Raw genomic sequence first — 23,902 nt, 5'->3', positions numbered from 1 at the left:
AATAGTATAGTAGTGGAAAAAGTACATTGTCAAACTTGAGTAAAAGTACAAAGTAAAAGTAAATGCTGTACTTCAAAATCCTCATATTAAGCAAACCAGGCGGCACGATTTTCTCTTCTTTTTTTCCCGGACAGACAGGGGCACATTCCAACACTCAGACATAATTTACAAACGCAGTATTTGTGTTTAATGAGTCCGCCAGATCAGAGGCGGAAGGTATGACAAAGCGTTATATTGATAGGTGCGTGAATTGAACCATAACTCTGTCCTGCTAAGCATTCAAAATTGAACGAGTGGTTTTGGATGTCAGGGAAAATGTATGGAGTAAAAAGTTAATATTGTCTTTAGGAATGTAGTGGAGTAAAATTAAAAGTTGTCAAAAATATAAATAGTACAGATACCACAAAAAACGACTTAAGTAGTACTTTTTTGCCTAAGTACTTTACACCTCTGTAAGCCAGATAGGTCTATCACATACATGCCCTTATGCCAATCATCAGTCAAAAAGAGGGTGTCTTGTCTTGCTTTTGAAATCTGCTTCTGCATTCATCCCAGTCATCTGAAACAGAGTATTGGGGTAGGTGCATATCTGACTTCAATGAGTGCGCAATTACAAAAACAATTTAATTTATAAGGTTTCCCTCTCCAAAATTACAATTGAACGTAGGCCCTACACATACAGTAAGTGAGCAAATATTACAGCTGATGGTGTTAACAAACTGCAGAATATCCTACCTGTGTTCAGTTTCAATCAAAGCAGATAAGGCCTAGTTGTGCGTGCTGTTGAGTTGTGGCCGCATGAGAGAAAAACGAGACCATTCGCACAATCATCAGTGGCGTAGCGCAGTTTCGCCCCCTGCAAGGGGAGAGAGAAAAATGTGCAGCTGTATAGGTATTCTCATGATGTTTTAGCAGTGGCGATTCTACCATGTAAATCTTGGTGGGGCAAACTCAACTTTTTGGGGGTTGATGCATCCTATCAAAGCCACAACACAACACAACAGTAAACATTACATGAATTGCACTATAACAATAATGATAATTGCACTATTATGACAAACGGTGCCCACAAACTGTTAGGGCCTACATAAAGTTGTTCCAACAGCAGAGCTTTCTTTTCAGCACCATGGAGTGAATCCTTACCACTGCTACACCTGGCTGTCAGCGGAGCCTTGTCTGGCAGCGAAACAGTTCATTCAGCCTCATTTACTGCCTTTTTAAAAAACATAGCTGATATGACTTGACTTTCTTAAATAAATGTGGTTTCTACTGACAATTGAGATGTACAAACTATGGCATAAGGGAATGATGAGCGAATTATGGGCAAACCATCATTTTGATTAATACATTAATGAGCGAGCTAAGACGGACATAGTCAAGATAACTATTTGTTCAGCGCTTTTGAAGTGTACAATGACAGAATTCAGGGCCGTTCTTACAGTATTCTCCCTGTACACCAGGTCAGAACTGTAGGATAAATAAAGGGGACAAATAATCAGACAAGGAAAGCTCTTAGAATATTCGATGATGACATTTCTCTAAAACAGGATATAGGCTACATGTGCACCACCAAGTCAGAACAGTAAGCTAAGTTATGAGGGGAAAAGGGACCAAATTATTAGGGTAAGGCACATGGGCTACTAACAGCTTACTACACAACATACACTTAGTATTACTTTCTTAGCTACAGTATACATATCTCCCTGGCATACTACATAATTTATGCAGCAGCATACAAGACATTTTTGGACTCACCATTGTGCTGTGCTCACTTGAACAGGAAGGTGGCGTGGTGGTCCTTCTTGTAGGCAAATTCTGTCATCAAACTTTATCATCAAAGTCTGGCATTCTCTGGATTTATGGTGCTTTCAAGACAACTGGGAACTCTGAAAAGAACAACGTCAAATCAAGGCGTTTGTGATCTTCAGGTCGGAGCTCTAGAAAGAGGCCCGTTCAAAACGTATTTTCCCAGTCTGAGCTATTTTTTTTCAGAGTTCCCAGTTGTCTTTAACTCACTTAAGTCTGAGATTTCCCAGTTCCGAGTTTCCAGTTGTTTCGAACGCGGCAGAAGTCATGCTGATTGACAGCATGGCCAATGTATTCAACCTTTTCTGGCCCATGGTGTTGCGTGTGAATGTTTATTATTTTAAGCTTGGAAAAGAGACCCTTACACCCAGACTTAGACCACACACCCTCTCCACCAAATAGCAGGATAAGCAAAATAGTGATTGCTTTGCAAGGCTTGCAGTTATCCACTGATTCCTTCCAAACCACTCATTGTTGAATTTGCAATTTTCAAATTATTGTGTAATGTTTATGTCCAATGCAATAGCCGCTGAACAACGATTAGTATTTTCTATAATTTATTTTCATATGACAAGGATTGAAAAGGATTTGCCAGTAGATTGTCGACGTGATTCATGATGATAACTGCTTCTCTAGCTTGCTAGCTAACATTTTTAAAGTATGTTTACGCGATCAGTCCAATCAAAGCTACGGTAGATATAACGTGATTTGACATCATTTTATCTGTGGCCACCGACCTTGAGCCTTCTTGGATGGGCACTTCTAATGTAAATCTATGGCAGCACCCAAGGGGGCTTGAACATTCTACCTCTCCCTGTAGACATGAATGACTGAGTGACAGAACACTGAGCCAATCATGGCGCAACTAGAGAAGATGACCAACCCCTACGCACTGTATATGACCAACCCCTACGCACTCCACCACAGAAAACACTGAGCTAGACTGAAACACCTGCATATTGGAGCTGCCTTACTCAAGAAAGCAAAAAGGAGACCATGTTTGTATGCCACTTTATTAACTCAATAAAATACATGTTACATTCTTTGTAAACTGATATGTGACACATATTAATGCCAAAATAACATGCAAAACAGGCAACAACTGTAACGGCTTTCGTTGGTGGAAGGAGAGGAGGACCAAAATGCAGCGTGGTACGTATCCATAATATCTTTTAATGAGAATGAATACAAAATACAAAAAGAACAAGAGAATCAAAATGAAAACCGAAACACTCCCGAATGGTGAAAACACTAAAACGGAAAACAACTACCCACAACCCATAGTGGGAAAACAGGCTACCTAAGTATGATTCTCAATCAGAGACAATGACCGACACCTGCCTCTGATTGAGAACCATACTAGGCCAAACACATAGAAATATAACGTATAGAACAAAACATAGAAAACAAACTCACGCCCTGACCAAACTAAAATAAAGACATAAAAAAAGGAACTAAGGTCAGAACGTGACAACAACAAAATATATATATACAGTTAATGAGCAGTTAAATGCCTTTTTGCTTGGTAGGGCAGAGTACCAGTCAGAAGTTTGAACACATCTACTCATTCAAGGCTATTTCTTTATTTTTTTAAATTTTAGAATAATAGTGAAGACATCAAAACTATGAAATAACACACATGGAATCATGTAATAACCAAAAAAGTGTTAAACAAATCTAAATATATTTTATATTGTTCAAAGTAGCCACCCGTTGCCTTGATGACAGCTTTGCACACTCTTGTCATTCTCTCAACCAGCTTCACCTGGAATGCTTTTCCAACAGTCTTGAAGGAGTTCCCACACATGCTGAGCACTTGTTGGCTGCTTTTCCTTCACTCTGCCTCCCACCATCTCAATTGGGTTGAGGTCGGGTGATTGTGGAGGCCAGGTCATCTGATACAGCACTCCATCACTCTCCTTCTTGGTCAAATAGCCCTTACATAGCATGGAGGTGTAAAGAAACCCCCTTGAATTAGTATATTTGTCCAAACTTTTGACTGGTACTGTATATATGTATTATTGGTTTTTTTTGCAAAAAAATGACAGGTTGCCACTGTATTTTACACATTTTTCCATGAGGCCGAGAGAAAGTGTTGCTGTTTTAGAGCTAACCATGAGGCTGAGGCAATCATTCTAAAATCTCATTAGAAATTAAGTGTTTTTTTTTGTCTTACAGTAAGTTTTACTATGCTATTATATTTGATTCTGATATGTACAATACTGTGATTTGTGATCTTGCAGACATTGATTCAGCAATGATCTCACTTTATTAAACAAGCACCTTTCCTCAGAGTAGCCTGTTCTCTAGGAGTAGAGTAAGCTTCGGGCCTTTAGCTGTCAGGAAGAAGGGTCGAGTAAAAGTCGAATCCACAGTAGGGTGACAATATGTTCCGGATTGTGCGGGACAGTCCTGCATTTTGGTCCTTTGTCCGGCAACCAAACAATCATGTCCCGCATTTAATCAAACACCACTAATTTACAAAAAAAATATGATTTATTACGTATTTCAGTTAGGCATTCAAATCTGTCTCTTTGCAGCAGAGAGGAAGAGGCGAAGCAAGAGGTTTCAATCGCCAAAATATGTCCAAAATAAGGCCAACGCGTTTCTTTGTGCTTATTTCGACCTAAGCTTTTCGCCTGCCTTCCCGCCTTTGGGACAACGACTCCCATTGTTAGGACGCATACATGGGCATCTCGTCATTATATACTGATCTCTGTTTGCAGTCCCGTTGCTCTTTAGACAAGATATACATCATATAGATGTGGTACTGATGATGATAAACACTTCTCCAATCGTTGTTGAGATCTGATATTCTGCGCAGCGCAAGGTGATAGGGCCAATGTCATACCGTCAATCAATCACTTTTGTAAAATCCGTTCGGTCTAAATTCCAGCTGAACTTGGAGGGGACAGTTACAAAATCATGCTTCTGACAAAAAGCTACAAAAGTAAATAAATATCCGTATTTGAAAATAAATATAAGGTTATTAAGCTGAAAATATAGAATGTGATTTTATCAAACTTGTGAGGCTCTCCATGCTCATCAGTTGTTCATCTAACATATTCGCTGCTACATTACTCAATCCGGTTGTCAAAGTCTCCCTTACTAACTGTTTCACATTCCCTGAGACCAACCAGAAATGTTTCCTTGGCCAAGTATTCCCAGATTTTCACAAAACAGACACACATTTGCTCTCTCAAAGGAGTAGGCTATAGGCGCGCTTCAATTAGCTTGTTTGGTGCAGTGGGAGTGTGTTTTTTGTGTGTGCTTGTGTGTGGGGGTGCGTGTGTGAAGTGAGACTTCCTATCATGAATGCCATTGGCTCCACCCCTAGCCAGGGGTTCTGGTGGTCCCACCTATGAAAAAAAAGAAAGTTTTACAGCTCAGGTTAGGTTACCTTACCTCGTTCAAATTACAGGTCAGGTGTATTCAGGATTCTCTTAAAGTTGAATACAAACTAAAAACTTGACGACTTGGTTTGAAGTTACTGTGAGATTATTTCGGCACGGAATTTAGAGTATGCTTTTGCATAGGTTTTTGGTTAGAAAATGTTACTAATAATGGTCTAACCATAGGATGGATTGCAGTCTCTCCTTATCCATAAGTGTAAATACCAACATGTAAATAATAATAGGAGTGTAAAAAGTCCTGCCTAGAGGTATCTCTCCAGGGGGTTTGGCCAACCCTGATCTATGTTTCCAAAATACTGGGGTTTGAATATGTTCATGTGACATTTGACATTCTACAAATTATCCCACATTTAAGAAAAATCGAATGAAAATCAATCTTCAGGTGGTTGAGGCTGATTTACAAAACCTTGCCATCATCTTATTCTACATAGGCAAGATATTTTGCAATTATGCCCACCGTTTCTGCCTAGTAGCTTGTGCACAATACTAAAATGACAAATCAGGATATTTGAGGCAGGGGCATTTTAATATTGCCTGTTTTCATTTTATGACTTAGACTACAGTGAGCTCCAAAAGTATTGGGACTGTGACACTTTCTTGTTGTTGTTTCGTCTCTGTACTCCAGTACACAATCACTATGAAGTTAAAGTCCAGACTGTCAGCTTTAATTTGAGCGTATTTTCATCCATGTCGGGTGAACCATTTAGAAATGACAGCACTTTTTGTACATATTCCCCCAGTGATTAAATCAAGCTTGTGACTCTACAAACTTGTTGGATGTATTTGCTGTTTGTTTTGGTAGTCACAGATTATTTTATTCCCAATAGAAATATATGGTAAATAATTGATTGTGTCATTTTGGAGTCACTTTTAAATAAGAATAGGATATGTTTCTAAACACTTCTGCATTAATGTGGATGCTACCATGATTACGGATAGTCCTGAATGAATCGTGAATAATGATGAGTGAGAATGTTACAGACGCACAAATATCCTAACGGTGAGAGGTTAGCATGTCCTGAGGGTATGATATTTGTTTGTTTATATTTTTTATTTTACCTATATTTAACTGTGTTTGTAACTTTCTCACTCATCATTATTCACGATTCATTCAGGACTATTCGACTATCTGTGAAACGTGTCACTGTCCCAATTATTTTGGAGCTCACTCACTGTCCATAAATGCTTACCAAAATGCAAAGCCCTCATTGACATTTTTTTGGTTTCGTTTTTTTCAAAGACACAAGTTCGCATATCAGATTTCAAATAGTCTAATTAAACCAGCAAAATTACTTAGATGTGAAAAAATAAAAGTATGGGGAATAACAGTAGTATTCTTGCTGTGATAAGGTTGATCATGGGACTTTTTTTAAAGGATAATCGCCGCGGTCATTTTAGGGTACCACACTTACCGTTGTTCAACCCCATCACCTCTGGGTGGCGCTGCGGTGTAGACTACATTTGAACCACGATCGACTGTAAAAAATATGTTACAGATGCATGTAAATCACTCAACGTAGGCTATGACGAATTGTAGCCTTTTTGAGTAGCCTATAGTGAAACAATATTTTGACAGCGTCAAGTTTGTTTATAAACTCATAACAATATCGCAAGAAGTAGAAGTAGATGTAACAAGTAGGACGGCTAGTAACCTAACAGATTCTGACTATAGCCTACACGACGTGATGGAAGACTTTTTAACACACATCCATCATATTTTGTTCCTTGCTGACTCATACAGTGAATAGCCAAATAATTCGGGACTTCACTCCTCCTCTAACTAAGGGAGCATTTCCTCCGTTACAATGACCGCTGGTGTAGAGACGCCTTGGTAGAGGAACATGCTGTGATTCATAAGGGAGTTATACTACAGACTTTAAAAACTCTGTAATAATGTTGCGCGTCGTAGTGGAATCAGCCAAAGGCATCCCCAAAAAGAAACTCGGAAGCCCAGATCCCATAGCAGCGGTAGTGTTCAAAGGTGAGTTATTGTTTTGTTGCCTCTTGCTGTGGCATTTAGCCTAAAATTTCTCTTTGGTTTCAATGCCTTGATTGTTGGCTATTCTTGAGAAGTTCAAAACATCTGGATCAAAGACGTTCTCCAAATGTAGGCTAATATAAATCAAAGATGAAGACATGCGGAGTTGCTTTCAGGTTGTAGCCTACTGTTTAGTTAGGCTACTTTATAGTTCTCTTTATTTTAAAGTCACATTATCCTTTCAGCCCTTTGCTGTCAATGTTGGATTAGTCGACCAATTTTCTGTCTATCATTTATTCTTTGAACCAACAACTGCAATATTCCACAATAAGATGATATTCGGATGGATTTTGTAGTCACCAAACATTTAACATGTTCAATAAACACAAACATGATGCTCTTTGTATTCAAAGTGGAGATACTGCATCAGTAACTAAGAGCATGTAAGGGCACAAAACTACTATGAATTGCATTGAAGGTACAACATTGGTACTGTGCATTATTTCTGAGATTCCGAACCTCATTTTGCCTGTTTTAAGGCAATGAGTCACATTAAATAATGTTGCCTATATTGTGTTACACAGAGGGAAAACCCATTCCCTTATAAAGGGTTGGAATCATCCATTCTCCCCCTGTCATGAAGAGCTCTGCAGCTGGGTCAATGTGCTTCATTTTTGTATGGATATTTTAGGACAAGAGTCAGTCCAAGATGCACATTCAACTTTTATGGTTCAATATGTTGCCACTGTAAGTTGGCGCACTATGTTACCAGCCCCAGGGACGTTGTAGTTATTACTCATTTTAAAACTACCTGTATATGTTAAAGGCCCAGTGCAGTTAAAAACATGATATACCTGTGTTTTATATATATTTCCATTATGAGGTTGGAAATTGAAATTGTGAAAATGATGATAATGCCCTTTTAGTGTAAGAGCTGTTTGAAAAGAACGCTGAAAATTTCAGCCTGTTTTGGTGGGATGGAGTTTTGGCCTGCCTGGTGACATCACCAGGCAGTAAATTAGTTAAGAGACCAATAAGAAACAAACCTCTCTGCCAATAACAGCTAGTTTTCCCCTCCCCACTTAAACCACTCCTAAACAGTCCTAGCAAAATGATTGCTTGAGAACTTTGCATTTTTGCAAAGAAGCTATTTTTGTTTATTTTTGACCATTTAATTAAAAACAATCACAGAAACATAATTGTTACCCAGAAATGATTTGATATTCAGATAAAAACGTCTGCATTGGACCCAGAGAAATATATTCTACCCATGCATATACTCCCGAGTGGCACAGCTGTCTAAGGCACTGCATCTCACTGCTTGAGGCGTCACTACAGACACCCTGTTTTGATTCCAGGCTGTATCACAACCGGCCGTGATTGGGAGTCCCGTAGGGCAGTCCACAATTGGCCCAGCGTCGTCCGGGTTTGGCCGGTGTCGGCCATCATTGTAAATGAGAATTTGTTCTTAACTGGCTGGCTTAGTTATATACAGGATACATATAAAAACGTATATTCCATGTTTTAATCTTGCCACTTTGTGTAAACGCTACAGGTGAAAAGAAGAAAACTAAAGCAATTGATAGGGAACTCAATCCCGTGTGGAATGAAGTAAGTATAAATATTTACATTTACAATCCATCCTCTCTCTGGCAGTCTCTGGGAAAGTTGAAAAGGGCCTTGAGAGGAAAGTTTCATGTGGAGGAGGATATGAGAATGAATTAGGGAATGAGGCAAAAATATTGTCCGCTGTGTTAACTGTTTGTTGATGACTCAACATGGAGTAGTTATTATTAGATAGAGGAATGATAACTGTGAACACTTCCCCTTTGATTTAAAGCATTTGTACCCCCCCCCCATGTTTCATAATTTAACTAACATTGGCAAAGTTGCGTTTTTTATGAACTAACTCAATTTGTGGTTGCAGGTGCTTGAGTTCGACCTAAAGGGCTCCCCATTGGATGCGTCCTCCTTTATAGACGTGATTGTGAAAGACTATGAGACTATCGGCAAAGACAAGTACGTACCTGACATGTAGCTACTGTATATGTCTCAAAAGTTTTGTGAGAGAACACACATCACACACACGCACACACACCTCCTGCTAATCGGACGCTGCTAGTGCTGCTAGGGAGGAGGTGGGACATAGTGTTTTACTCAGTTTGACCTCTGTCATTTCTCAGTCAAAGTGCCCCTCCATTAGTATGTGAACCTGGTCATTACAATACAGTGTCTGGTAAGCACAGGTCATACAGAGAATGACTTAAAGGGAAAGTTCAAACCCTGAGGCCAGTGCTGAGTTTAAACTAAGTTGTAAAAAACTAGAGTAAGCACTTCTGCGGAGGGAGATCCATAATGTTCATTAAGGTCAAATATTCAGGTTACTTGCGTAACCCCGGGTTCTCTGATAATATGAGTGAGCTATCTTACATATGGGGCATGGCCCTTTGGGGCGAGATCGTAAGGAAGCTCCAATCACACAACATCTGTCGTAAACAGACAGGAGGCGTGGCGAATAGTGGGGAACCCCACTTATTATAATGCGTCAAGTCCCGTACTCTAGCTCATTATCAAACATATGTTTTCCTCCTTGTGCATATTGAGATACCCTAATCATATTATCAGAGAACAGGGGTTACGCAAGTAACCTTAAGATTTGACCTTAAGGAACATTATGGATCTCTGACTGCAGAAGTGCTTACCCAAGTGCTCTTTCAAATACTTTTTTCATTATCTCAAATATGGGTATCTCACATATAGTCAACTCCCATAGCGCTCATGTGCACTCCGAAGCAAGATAGTCTCGACATAATCATCCCTCAGAGGCCCCAACACAGCAACGTATATGTCAGCGAGGGCACAGCGACGTCTAGTTCGTAAATCCTCATAAACATATAAGGGGTAGCCCAACATGCCGCATTGCAGCATCACCGCTTGCTAGTTCAAAAAACAGCGGGCAGTGTGCGTCTTTGTGCATGCGTAGAGATCTATGGACATTTGTCCATATTTTTCCACCACACTTGAGCCACCACTTCGGGATGGAGTCTCCAGTCCCCATACAGGGGGTTCCCTCTGGACTACAAGTCCGTGCCGGAGATGAGTCACATGTAAAGAGTGATGTGCGCTGCTCCACAGAATCATTTTGTGGGCTGGTCTGCACAAACGCAGAGATCGGGTGCCACCTTGGTGGTTGATGTATGCCACTACAGTCGTATTGTCCATTCTGACCAGGATGTGACAGTTCAGAAGAAAATGTAGAAAATGCTTTAGTGCAAGCAGCACTGTAAGCAACTCAAGGTAATTTATGTGAGCATGACGTAGTTGTGGGGACTACAATCCATTCAATGCTCTCCCCTCACAGACTGCGCCCTACCCTGTGAGAGATGCATCTGTTATCACTACTTTCCTCACAGACACTACCTCTAGGGGAATGCCCTTGGCGAAGATCGAGGGGTCCCGTCAGTGGCGGAGAGATGCTATGCTTGGCGAGGACACCGTTATCCTCCGATGGAGGTGACTACGGGGACACAGGCGTAGGGCAGACACCCAGCACTGAAAATATCTCATCCTCAATAGTCCCAACAGAACTACTGAGATGGTGGAGGCCATCAACCCCAACATACAGAGACACGTCTTGAGTGTGACCATATGACCCCATTGGAACATGGAGAGACACTGGTGAAGCAACATGATTCGCCTGTCTGATAGTGCGGCCTGGAAAGAGATAGAATTCAGAACCATGCCTAGATATTCTATTCTCTATGTGGGCACTAAACAACTGTTTATCTGATTGATCCTGAAATCTACAAGGGCAGCTCTGTCTCTCACTGCCTGCTTCTGTTAATGGGAGCAGAGCAGGTAGTGGTCTATGTACGTGGAGATCCCGTGTCCTCTGCATCTCAGGGGAGTTAGGGACACCTCCACACACTTGCTGAACGTCCGAGGGGCTAGTGATAGCCTGAAGGGAACAGCTAGATACTCGATACCTTGACAGACAAACTTGAGAAATCTCCTATGTGCTGGCAGAATGCTTTTGTGAAAATCCTTCAAATTGACTTTAGTGAACCAATCGCCTCGACAAACAAAGCAAGACAGCACGTTGTGTGTAAGCATAAGGAATGGGAACTTTTTCAAATAGCTGTTGAGGATCTGTTGGTCCAAGATGGAGTGCTGGAGAATGGATGAAAATAAATGTTCCATCTTGCCAGGGAGAGACATGTCAGTGAGGGAGGCACAGCATTCGGGGTGGAGGTGGTTAGCGAGAGATTGTTCCACTGCTCCTCCATACCTTGCATGTCCATGGCAGTGAAGTGCCTCTGGAAAGGGGTTTGTCCCAGTTGTGTTTAGCCTCCACCAAGCATGCTGGGATCATGGGGACATGCTGTCTCCTAGGGACGGTATGGGATGAGAGTCTCTTCCCATCGAACCAGTCTCTTTTGCCGTTTTCGCACAAATGGATTAGCCTGTACTCCAGGCTGGGAGAGGAGGGCCCTCCACTCAGGGTGCTGGAAGCCAGAGGCCTGAGCCTTGGGGTCTTCCTCCCCTTCCTCATCCTCATTGCAGAAGAGTCACACAATACTGTTGTCCTCCTCCTCGTAAACCCCTATACCTCCTTTCCCTGCTGCTAGCTCGTCAAACAGAGAGTGGATATCTGGGGGGAGACCGCCCATAACCTTGGCCCAGCTCGGGGTTGTTTCATTGCCTCTTCGCCTGAAGGCTGGGAGGAAGAGGATCCTCGAGGGGGGCTGCTCTGCGCAATGCTCGCAGGACTCTGGGTTAGCAAGAGCCGCCTGAGCATGCTCCAGTCCCAAGCAGGCAACACAGATAGGATGTGTGTCCTTCACTGACATGTACTTCGGTGAGCTAGCTAGGTTAGCTTTGCCTTGCACCGTGGGCTAACCCCTTTTTAAAAAGATTGCCGTTTTGAAACTACAGTAAAGGTGCAGTAACTGCAGTTGACTGTGGTATTTCAGACACAGTAATTGCAGAATAACTGCAGTGTACTGCAGTTGAACTGCACTGTAACTGCATTTACACTGCAAAATGACTGTAGTAAAAAAACGGTGTTATTATGGACGCAAGTATTTGCAACATACTGCATTTATACTGTACTCGGACTGCAATCTTTTTTTGAAAGGGACCGAATCTCAAAATTCTCTTTTCTACCTTCGACTGTGGTGGTAATTAGCAGCACGAAGCAGGTACTGCTAAGTGGGCGAGTGGGGCAAAAGTTAGCCATGTGGCGCTAGTTGTGACTGGAGACTGAGAAGAACCCAACTTTCCTTTTGGTAAAAGTACTTAACACAATACACGAGAAGCAGTATCCTATCCTCGGTGGCGAGTTCACAATTAAGTCGGAAAACAACGAGACAAGTCGTGCTGAGGAGAGTGTAGAGAGAGCTTGTGATCTCCGTAAGGAAGAAAACGATAATGAGCTAGAGGGCGGGACGGCCTTATAATAGGTTGTGTGATTGGAGTGTCCTTGTGATCCCGTCCCGAAGGGCTTACCCCATACGTGAGATACAGAAACATGTATTTGAAAGAGAACTTAGTTGATCTACAATTACATAAAAAAGCTCACGTTTTTCCATTGCAATGGGCCACATAACGTTTACAGGAACTCCTCTTGCCATGACAACATGTGTTGAGGAAAATTGTGTTACCGCAGAGCTTCAATGATTACCACGTTGGTAAGTGAAAAGTGAGGGGTGATTTGAAGTCACACAACCCCTTACAGCTCCTCTACCACACCCTGTACCTGCCTCCGTGTTCAGACTCGCTGTACTATGTGAGGAGGATTTATCTCTCACTATGATGGAACTATTTTCTCTCTCCAAAAGGCTATTGCTTCACCATGAGCTCAAATCACTTCTAACTCAATAGATTCAAAATGGTCTCTTATGTGTCTACTCTATATCAAGAGAAACAGGTATCAAAATGCTTTTTACTTCACATATTAGTGCTTTTATATTGATGAAACATATCTAAGCTGTATTGATGCTTCATTGTTGTTCCATTTCCAATGTGACATTTTTAAGTCACGTAATGAGCAGCCTCTATTTAGCAGCATGCTTTTCACCACTTCTCAGCAGGAACTCTAATCTAGATGTCTAGAGAGAGAGGGAGAGAGAGAGAGAGAGAGAGAGAGAGAGAGAGAGAGAGAGAGATAGAGAGAGAGAGAGAGAGAGAGAGAGAGAGAGAGAGAGAGAGAGAGAGCAGGCTATGGTAATGAGAGTGACTCACATCTTTGATCTTCTACAATGTCGGGGGGCACTGGCAGAGTCCAGACTCAAACACAAGCAAAGTTACAGGGCTTGCACAGGCTTGTCACTGGCAGATGGGGGGTTGAGTATGCTTGATAACCCTTTGCAGATGTGTGTGTATATGGGTGAGGTTGACTCATCTAGTCTAAACACACACTCAATAAGGGGGCGGGGGTTGTTTTGGATATAAGGACATCTAGTGACCACCATATACAATCATTTGTCCTGCTGAGGCATTTCGAATCCTCCATATCCAACGTCAGAATTCTAAAAAAGCCCAAAATGATATACAAACATGGATACAGACAGTATGTTTTTCCTGCTAGACACTAGGCAGTAAACTATAGCCTGCTCTTGCCAACTCCCTTACTCATTGTCAATCCAAACATGGCATGACATTGAGTGACAAGGAGTTGACATGATAGCACAAATAGACTGGCACAGTTAGCAGCAGGGCCTTTGATATCAGCAAAAGAAAGAACTCCATATTATGCTGTATTGTTTGACTTCATAGTGTGGAACTGCTTTAGACTCATAAAAGAGGAACTAGCCACTACCCAGTGCATAAATATAGCCAACTAGTGTGCTGACAGGTAGTGTGTGTTCCATATTATTAGTCAGCAACAGTCAACTCATTTCCTCAGACGGAAAATATTCAACAATGGGTATTTTGCATGTGTCTGCTCGCCTTTGAAAAGTCAAGTGCCAACTAATTGAGTCAAGACAAAATGTGAAATGTGTAAAATTCCAAGAGGAATAAAAACAAAAGACTCAAAGAGCATTCCTCTCTCAGCTTCAGAGTAGCCTGCTTTCAATGCGTGTGATCTCTACCACTGACCCTGTAGTTCAACTTCATTTCCAGGACCTGTTTTAACACATGATTGTTTATCTCTCTGTGTGTGATGACAAATTACTTCAACACTGAGGTGACATAGCCAAGAGGGGAGAGGCATGACAACATCCCACCTTCCCCCCTCTCTCTTCTCTCCCACCCTCTTCTCTCCTCTCTCCCTCTCTCTCCCCCTCCAACCTCTCCTCTCTCCTCTCTTCTTTTCTCTCTATCCCCCCTCTCTCTCCCTCTCTCTTTCAATTCACTTAAATTATATCTCTCCCTCCCTCCTCTCTCTCTCTCTCTCTCTCTCTCTCTCTCTCTCTCTCTCTCTCTCTCTCTCTCTCTCTCTCTCTCTCTCTCTCTCTCTCACTCTCTCTTTCTCTTGTCTCTCTCCTCCCCTCAGCCTGATACACAAGGCCAGACTACAGGCATGCCTGTGGTAGATGCTAATTGCTCCCAACGGTTAGTCTTTCCTCGTCCTCCCTTTCATGATTCTTTGCCCTCGTCTGTGGGATCGAGTGTTGTTCCTCACTACAGAGCACAGATTACATTTTTTCCCAGTGTTCTCCGGGGAAGGCTCTAATGATTGCCAAAATAAGCTATGCTAGGCTGATGTTTGTCATTGTGACAGCTTATTAAGATCACTCAGTTACAGGAAAGTCGTCTTCTCGCTACAATTCTATCACTTTGTTTTTCTTGAGTCCCTCCAGTCCAGTACAAGCAAAGTGCCTCAATGGTATCAACAATATGTTGACATATACACACTTCTTTAACTTGTGGCTGCATGGCACGGTGGTGGCTTTGTATACATAACGGGAATAACTGAGATTAAGCAATGCAACATGATTCTTAATCATTGCGTAATAAAGAACCCTTGGTACCTTTCTAGTTAGTCCTCAGTTCCCCCATAAGGACTTTCATCAGATCTGTGTGGCAAATATAATTGCTCTATAGGACTTGTTGCTAGGTTTGTCAATTCTGAAAGAAGTACAAATGAGAACTGGATACTGCCTGTGATTAGTCAAAACATTTATATATTCATACATATAAAATTACATACATCATTGTACACAAACAACAGAGGAAATCTGCACCTCTTTATGCAGTAGACCAGCAAGCATAATAAATACATTTGTTTAAGTGATCTGGGTATGATATTATTATGTTACTGTATGCGTTTCCACAAGAAAGATTCATATCACATACATACAGGTGGTGCTCATTACTTTTTTACCTCTATTCCAGATTTATTGGCTCAGCTAAGATCTCTCTCCTAGACCTGGCTCACGGTCACACCAAGTCCCTCCCAGCAAAGAACCTGTCCCTGGTCAATGAGAAGAAACAGGACACTGGGGTGAGTTTCTCTATGGCTACCCACTTGTGTCACTGAGAATTAACAGCTTCAAGAATGAACAAGATTTATTAACATGTATAAGCATTTATAATTGACTTATTCTTAAAAGTAAATGAAGTGTAACCAATAATACACTTTATTGTAGTGACATTGTCAAGAGGTTCGGTGCTTTTGGCTTAACGGCTAATGTGTTGGGTTGACAATCGCTGGACCTGGGTTCGAGTCCTGGTTAGTAACTAACACACAAATTCCCTACATTGGTGTAAGAAGTGGGATGGCGCCCATAAGGTCATCGGAAAGGCGTGTACACATGAAGGACTTGGAATAAAGAAGCTTGGGGAGATGTTCTCTTCAAGGGAGGGGCTATTTCGCTACACTACAAGCATTTCGCTACTCTCGCATTAACATCTGCTAACCATGTGTATGTGACCAATACAATTTGATTTGATTGGAGTAGCGACCTTAACCCAACACCTAGGGACCTCGTCAAGAGGTTCAGGTCTCTTGGCGTAACCGCTAAGGTGTTGGGTTGACAGTTGCTGGACCCAGGCCTGAGTCCCAGTCAGAACTACCCCATGCATATAATAACTAGGTTAAAACTTCTTGATCATTGACCATAACATGTCAATGTAAAATAATGTAAGTTAAAGTTGTTAATACATTGAGACATTGTCTTGAAGCAGCATGTTGACATTTAATCCCATCTTTTTTTAGGCAACCATTAATTTGATGATTGGGTATGAGCCGCCAGCTAACACAACTCCTAACCCTAACAATCAAACTGATGAAGACCAGTCGTATGGGGACACAGGTCAGTTTAACTTAACAAATATGTGCACGCCATCTTTTGTTTTGGTTAAGCAAAATGGCGTCCTCCTCTCATGAGATCAGTTCCAATGTCTTTGGTATGCCAGTAATGTAAATCAACTCTTATACATGTAGTTTGGAAAAAGTATGCAGCTATCTCAGTGGTATGTTTGGGTTTGGTATTGCAGTGGTAGCCTGGTTCCCAGATTTGTTTGTGTGTTAGCCAACTCCTCTGTCGTTCAATGTCATGTAATGAGCAGTTGACTAAAGTACAGACAGATCTGGTAGCCAGGGTTGTGTTCATTAGGGCACATAACAGGAAGCGTTTGAAAACGGAAAACAAAAGCTTGCATTTCTTATTGGGCAAGTCCAGGTAGTCCCTACCTGTTTCAGAGTTGTTTTTCCACCATTTGGTCTCTAATGAATACAACCCAGGTAACCAGGCTAGTGAGGTGGTGTGATGTTGTGGTTTTAGGCTTTGGTTGGTAGGAAGTATTGGAGTGGTACTGGCTTGTCTGTGTTCTTTACACAAGTGAAAGGCTGCTTGCTGTTTATGGAAATGGAGGATGCAAATTGAAAAGACAAACAACACTTACAGTCTTTGGCAGACTCTGCCACGAGGAAACAGAATCAATAGAACATATTTTGTAGTACCTTCCATCGGGGGCTCGCTTTTGGAGTCAGGTCCGGGAATGGTTGTTATGTCATAATATCAGGTTACAGATGGACCTGCAAACTGTTTTGTTAGGTGATCTGAAAAACCACGATCAGTCAATGGGAAATATAATTTAACTCCTGGGTAAAGTATTTCTTTTTGGGGCAATATTGGTAGAAATGTTACAGATAGGGAGGTTCAGGACTCTCATAAGACATCATAGTAAAATGGATGGATGTATTGCAAAAGGAAATAGCAAAATGGCATTATACTGGGAAAGATGGGTGAATCTGTGGACATCGGAGGGTTGGAGTTCAGATTGAATGGTGGATTGGCGCTGTGGGTAAAAATCCAGCACTTGAGGAAATTAGGAATGTTTCTGTATGTCTAATTCTTTAGCTACAGGTACTGTAGATATGAGGGAAAATAGCTGTAAGTAGCAGTAGAAGTTTTGTTGTCTGTTAGTTTACTCTAATCAGGGTAGGGATGGTAGGGTATGAATTTTTTATGTATATTTGTATATTTTTTAAATATACACACGACACAAGTACTCTCAGCAGACAATATGCTGAACACAAGTCACCTGGACCAGAAGTCCCCACAAGAATCGTAAACTAAAATGTTTTTAACCAACTGGGGACATTTTGTAGGTACCCACAAGGTCAATTTCTATTTCTAGGGGGTTTAGGGTTTAGGTTAGAATTAGTTTTAGGGTTAGAATTAGGGTTAGGAGCTAGGGTTTGTTTTAGGGTTATGGTTAGGAGCTATGGTTAGGTTTAGGGTTAAGGTAATATTTTCGGGTTAAGGTTAGGGTACAGGTTAGGGTTAGGTTTAGGGTTAGGGACATTAGGATTTTAAATGGGATTGAATTGTGTGTCCCCACAAGGTTAGTTGTACAATACTCTGTGTGTGTGTTGTGTGTGTGTGTGTGTGTGTGTGTGTGTGTGTGTGTGTGTGTGTGTGTGTGTGTGTGTGTGTGTGTGTGTGTGTGTGTGTGTGTGTGTGTGTGTGTGTGTGTGTGTGTGTGTGTGTGTGTGTTCTGGCTTCCCAGGTGGGGGTGAGGAAGGGAAGGATGGGGAGGAGGTATCCCTTGGGGGTCAGGTGGGGACCCCTGGAGTTCCACCCACACCTGGCCAGCCTGGTAACCCCAAACAGAGGCCTGTCCGGACCAGCCGCAAGAGACACCGGGCCCTGGCCAACAAGCCCCAGGACTTCCAGGTAGAGTCCATAGCTAGGACATGAAGTGCATGTCAAAAGTTTAAAGTATCCTCTCCTCCTCATCTCTCTTTCCTTCATTTGCACTGATCTGAAACCACAGGACAGATGAAAGCAGTATGGTGGATGGTGGCTTTCACCCTCCAGTTCTTTCAGATCAGTGGGAGGGAAGACTAGCAAAAACTATTGAGATGCAGCCCTGTATGGTAGTATGGGGCCCTGTTTAAATACTTATGAAATGCGTCCTTCATCCTATTTTATCTTACTTGAGGTAATCACTAATCTGTATAGGCATGAGAGGTGACAGCAATATGATAACTATACATTCATAAATCCAATCACTAACAGATCAGTGATTGCCTCAAGGAAGGAAGGAAGGAAAAAAGGAAGGAGATATGCATTTTGTAGTAGAACAGCGCCTCTTTGACCTCTCCTATTATTGACAAATTAAATAAATAAAAGGCGTAATTAAGGAATTTTGTGTTTGTTGAAGTCACTCAGTGTTAGTTAAACTCTTATACTCTTGTCTTCAATGACCAGATTCGCGTTCGAGTTATCGAGGGCCGACAGTTGCCGGGAAACAACATCAAACCGGTTGTCAAAGTGAATGTGTGCGGACAGACCCACAGAACCAGGATCAGACGAGGAAACAACCCCTTCTTTGATGAGGTAATCTCTTCATAACTCCATCGTTTTAAACTGCTCTTATTCTCAAAAATCAAAACCACTAGGGCAAAGTTACACTTCTCTGATTGCACTGAAGGGAATCTTTGTTTCAGTATTTCATCTTTTGATTGACTGTCTTTTTCACCTCTTTAAACGCTTGTCTTTCTAGGGAGTTTTTCCTAGCCACCGTGCTTCTACACCTGCATTGCTTGCTGTTTGGGGTTTTAGGCTGGGTTTCTGTACAGCACTTTGAGACATCAGCTGATGTAAGAAGGGATTTATAAATACATTTGATTGATTGATTGATTGTCTATTTGACTCCTGCTCCTCTTTTATCTTGTCCTGCTGATCTCTCTCTCAATGCACTCCTCCTTCTCCTGCTTCAGTGAGTTTCATTCTGATCTTCTTCTCTCTCTGCAACAGTGATATGTGATATGTTTGAAAAAGCGGAATCCTCCGTTAGATACATTATCTATCCCCCTTGACCTCTCACATGCATTCTCTCAACATTTTCTAGTCAATTACTATACAATTGCTACAGTATGTCTATATGAATTTCCTTCAAAATCAAGAGTATAGAAAGCTATGGAAAATGGTCATGGTTATGCCTAACTCCTTACTATGTACATAAATAAACCATTAAAATACTGTATATATCAACATATTTATAAACCCTCTCCACAGATCTTTTTCTTCAATGTCAACATGCTGCCTTCAGAGCTTTTAGATGACTGTATCAGTATTCGGGTAAGTACAACACTCCCTCTTAGACTGAGTATAGTCTATATACAGTGTGTTCTTATACAAGAGTGAGAAAGACTTTCTGACAATGAGGTCGCTAATGTTGAACTGACCAAGTTGCACTTCGGTGAATAAGCTTTGTCACCTACTCAACCTGGTTGAAGTACTTGCTGTAGACGTGCTCTAGAGTGGAGCACATTGAGTGTCAGATGGTGCATTTAGCACAGAGGAGGCGAAATGAGCCAAAGGGAATGGAAGGGGTGAGAAGGTAGTGTAAGGAAGGCCCAGCCCCTGGTCGTGTACCAAGGTTGTGCTGAACCCCCTTCCTGGTAGGGCCAACCCTCAGTTGTTGACTAGGTTTGACTGGACTTCCCAGTGCAGGAAAAGGCCCTGGTCATGGACCAAGGTGTGATCTGGACCGCCCAGCATAGGGAAATATAGAAGTGGAGAGAGAGAGATGGTAGTTGTTCTCTTATGGCAGTTCTTCCAGGAGCCAGTGAATATCTTCCAAGTCTTTAGCCAGGTAGTTCTTTGGAGCTAGGTCTGTAGCTTTAGCATCATCTTGCTCTGAGGCTACCTTCGTGACTGTGGGCTTATTTTTCAGGTCTTGGTGCATCTTTCAATGGAATACCATGTTGGTCGAATGAGTGTTTTAAAACTTGCACAAAGGGCTAAAGTTGGTTGCCCCCAAAAGGAATACTGCCCTTGATGGGAATAACACTCTGGGGAGTGAGAAGGCTAGCAAGCCCAGGAGTCGTTGAGTGGCGGCCACCATGACTGGTCAAGAGTGCATGCAGCAAGCTAGTCCCGGCTAGTAGGGGTCGGGTGGGGTAGGGATTTGGGCACAGAGCAGTTGTGGGAAGTCGCACAAAGGGCTAAAGTTGGTTAGCACCAAAAGGAGTGCTGCCTTTGATGGGAATAACACTCTGGGGAGTGAGAAGGCTAGCAAACTCAGGAGTCGTTGAGTGGCGGCCACCATGACTGGCCAAGAGTGCATGCAGCAAGCTAGTCCCGGCTAGTAGGGGTCGGGTGGGGTAGGGATTTGGGCACAGAGCAGTTGTGGGAAGTCGCACAAAGGGCTAAAGTTGGTTAGCACCAAAAGGAGTGCTGCCTTTGATGGGAATAACACTCTGGGGAGTGAGAAGGCTAGCAAACCCAGGAGTCGTTGAGTGGCGGCCACCATGACTGGCCAAGAGTGTATGCAACAAGCTAGTCCCGGCTAATAGGGGTCGGGTGGGTTAGGGATTTGGACACAGAGCAGTTGTAGGAAGTCACGAGGGAAGCAAACCTGAGCAGGTCAAGAGGGAGCCACGTCAACCTGAGCAGGTGGTAAATTACCTTTTAATTGCGTCAGACCAAGGCTCTGCATCTGTCCTCATGCTCATAGACCTTAGTGCCGCTTTTGACACCATTGCCGCTTTTGACACCACCGCTTTTGACACCATTGAGCACCCTAATTGGTTTACATGGACAAGTTCTTGGCTGGTTTAGATCTTATCTGTCGGAAAGATATCAGTTTGTCTCTGTGGATGGTTTGTCCTCTGACAAATCAATTGTACGTTTTGGTGTTCCTCAAGGTTCCGTTTTAGGACCACTATTGTTTTCACTATATATTCTACCTTTTGGTGATGTTATTCGGAAACACAATGTCAACTTTCACTGCTATGCGGACGACACATATTTCGATGAAACATGGTGAAGCCCCAAAATTGCCTACCCTGGAAGCCTGTGTTTCAGACATAAGGAAGTGGATGGCGGCAAATGTTTTAATTTTAACTCGAACTAAACAGAGATGCTAGTTCTAGGTGCAAAGAAACAAAGAGATCTGCTGTTTGATCTGACAATTAATCTTGATGGTTGTACAGTCGTCTCAAATAAAACTGTGAAGGACCTTAGCGTTACTCAGGACCCTGAACTCTCTTTTGACGAACATATCAAGAATATTTCAAGGGCAGCTTTTTTCCATCTTCGTAACATTGCAATAATCTGAAACATTTTGTCCAAAAATTATGCAGAAAAGCTAATCCGTGCTTTTGTCACTTCTAGATTAATCTACTGCAGTGCTCTACTCTCCGGCTACCTGGATAAATCACTAAATAATGTTTGGTTAGTGCTAAATCCGGCTGCTAGCCTCTCTACACTGGCTTCCTATTAAGGCTACGGCTGATTTCAAGGTTTCACTGCTAACCTACAAAGCATTACATGGGCTTGCTCCTACCTATCCCTCCGATTTGGTCCTGCCATACATACCTACACGTACGCTACGGTCACAAGACGCGGACCTCCTTATTGCCCCTAGAATTTCTAAACAAACAGCTGGAGGCAGGGCTTTCTCCTATAGACCTCAATTTTTATGGAAAGGTCTGCCTATCCATATGAGAGACGCAGACTTGGTCTCGATCTTGAAGTCCTTACGGGTGCATCATGTTGCGCCAGGCTTATTTTGCTATACTTGACTTGAGTGGGTTGAGTCACTGAAGTGATCCTCCTCTTGCTGGTCTTGCGCCCCCTCGGGCTCGTGTGGTGGAGGATAATTTTGTGGGCTATACTTAGCCTTCTCTCAGGGTAGTAAGTTGGTGGTGTGTTGATATCCCTCTAGTGGTGTGTGGGCTGTGCTTTGTGGGGGTTATATCCTGCCTGGTTGGCCCTGTCTGGGGGTATTGTTGGACAGGGCCACAGTGCCCCCCCCCCCCCCCCCCCCCCACCTTTGAATGCTCAGCTATGAAAAGCCAACTGACATTTACTCCTGAGGTGCTGACCTGTTGCACCCTCTACAGCCAGTGTGATTATTATTTGACCCTGCTGGTCATCTATGAACGTTTGAACATCTTGAAGAACAATCTGCCCTTAATGGCCATGTACTATTATAATCTCCACCCGACATAGCCAGAAGAGGGCTGGCTACCACTCAGCCTGGTTCCTCTCTAGTTTTTTTCCTAGGTTCCTGCCTTTTCTAGGGAGTTATTCCTAGCCACCATGCTTCTACATCTGCATTGCTTGCTGTTTGGGGTTCTAGGCTGCGTTTCTGTATAAGCACTTTGTGACATCTGCTGATGTAAAAAGGACTTTATAAATACATTGGATTTGATTTTATGTCATAGAAAGAGCAGGTGTTCTTAATGTTTTGAACACTCAGTGTAAATCAATCATTTTAAAACTCCTTGATTGTGGTAAACTATGAAGCAGTTTAGGACTAAGGGCTGGATTTGTTTCAACATCACTAATCCTCTCTCTCTCTCTCTCTCTCTCTCTCTCTCTCTCTCTCTCTCTCTCTCTCTCTCTCTCTCTCTCTCTCTCTCTCTCTCTCTCTCTCTCTCTCTCTCTCTCTCTCTCTCTCTCTCTCTCTCTCTCTCTCTCTCTCTCTCTCTCTATGCAGGTCTATGATTCCTACTCCCTCAGAGCAGACAGTCTAATGGGGGAGTTCAAGGTGACATAGACATTTAAATATCCTTACATCCTAATTTACAAAAAGTGCATTTCATTTAGTTATTTACAGAGCAATATATCAATTACATCCAATCTATTATGTTTGCCTTTCATAACAATGACAGAAAACATTGGATAAATCACAGGAATCCTTTGTTCAAATATGGTATGGCTACAATGCACACTACGACATTGTATTTATACAGTATTGAATATATTACTGTAATCGTCCTTCCAGGCAATAACCTCAACATCCATATTTGTTTGATATTTAATTGAGTTGTCAACAAACATGCATGTTTATTGAAATTAAAGTAAAATGGTTGAAATCCGGTTAAAATCAGTTGTGTGATGTATCTGTAACCAGACTTTATTTTTATTTTAACAGTTGGATGTTGGGTACATATATGACGAACCTGGTAAGTTCCTCTTTACAGAAGAGTTACAGGAAACAAAGTATTATATTGATCTTCAATTATCTTCAAAGACATCCTTTGTGTGTGTCTGTGTCTGGAATGTGTATATTCTTATGGTCAACAGCCCATGCCATAATGAGGAAGTGGCTTCTCCTGAGTGACTCTGGTGACTCTAGCTCGGGGGCCAAAGGTTACCTGAAGGTCAGCCTGGTCATCGTGGGGACAGGAGACGAGCCACCGGTACGACTGCTGTGTCACTATGCTATGTCACCTCACACCTCACCTGTCTTGCTCTACATTCTCTACCATTGTACTTAATGTAATATTGAT

General features: G+C 42.2%; 1 protein-coding gene across 2 annotated transcripts in view; it reads left to right on the top strand.

Moving 5' to 3' along the window:
- The first annotated feature begins 6,764 nt into the window (after positions 1 to 6,764).
- LOC139577843 (myoferlin-like) overlaps positions 6,765 to 23,902 on the top strand; it is a 67,630-nt gene continuing 50,492 nt past the window's right edge. Inside the window, exons 1-11 of one of the 2 annotated variants that reach the window (XM_071405001.1) lie at positions 6,765 to 7,200; positions 8,753 to 8,808; positions 9,125 to 9,216; positions 15,538 to 15,646; positions 16,361 to 16,457; positions 18,160 to 18,326; positions 18,864 to 18,992; positions 19,674 to 19,736; positions 23,107 to 23,157; positions 23,545 to 23,575; positions 23,697 to 23,812. In XM_071405001.1, coding sequence (XP_071261102.1) covers positions 7,113 to 7,200; positions 8,753 to 8,808; positions 9,125 to 9,216; positions 15,538 to 15,646; positions 16,361 to 16,457; positions 18,160 to 18,326; positions 18,864 to 18,992; positions 19,674 to 19,736; positions 23,107 to 23,157; positions 23,545 to 23,575; positions 23,697 to 23,812 — 999 coding nt within the window. In that variant the 5' untranslated portion in view covers positions 6,765 to 7,112. Of the gene's footprint in view, positions 7,201 to 8,752; positions 8,809 to 9,124; positions 9,217 to 15,537; positions 15,647 to 16,360; positions 16,458 to 18,159; positions 18,327 to 18,863; positions 18,993 to 19,158; positions 19,256 to 19,673; positions 19,737 to 23,106; positions 23,158 to 23,544; positions 23,576 to 23,696; positions 23,813 to 23,902 lie in introns of those variants that run through there. The other variant, XM_071405003.1, reaches the window with a different exon arrangement.

Source organism: Salvelinus alpinus, chromosome 1 (genome assembly GCF_045679555.1).
Source record: "Salvelinus alpinus chromosome 1, SLU_Salpinus.1, whole genome shotgun sequence".
Lineage (NCBI taxonomy): Eukaryota > Metazoa > Chordata > Actinopteri > Salmoniformes > Salmonidae > Salvelinus > Salvelinus alpinus.
The sequence above is the reverse complement of the archived record's forward strand: the minus strand, read 5'-3'. Positions and strand labels throughout refer to the sequence as shown.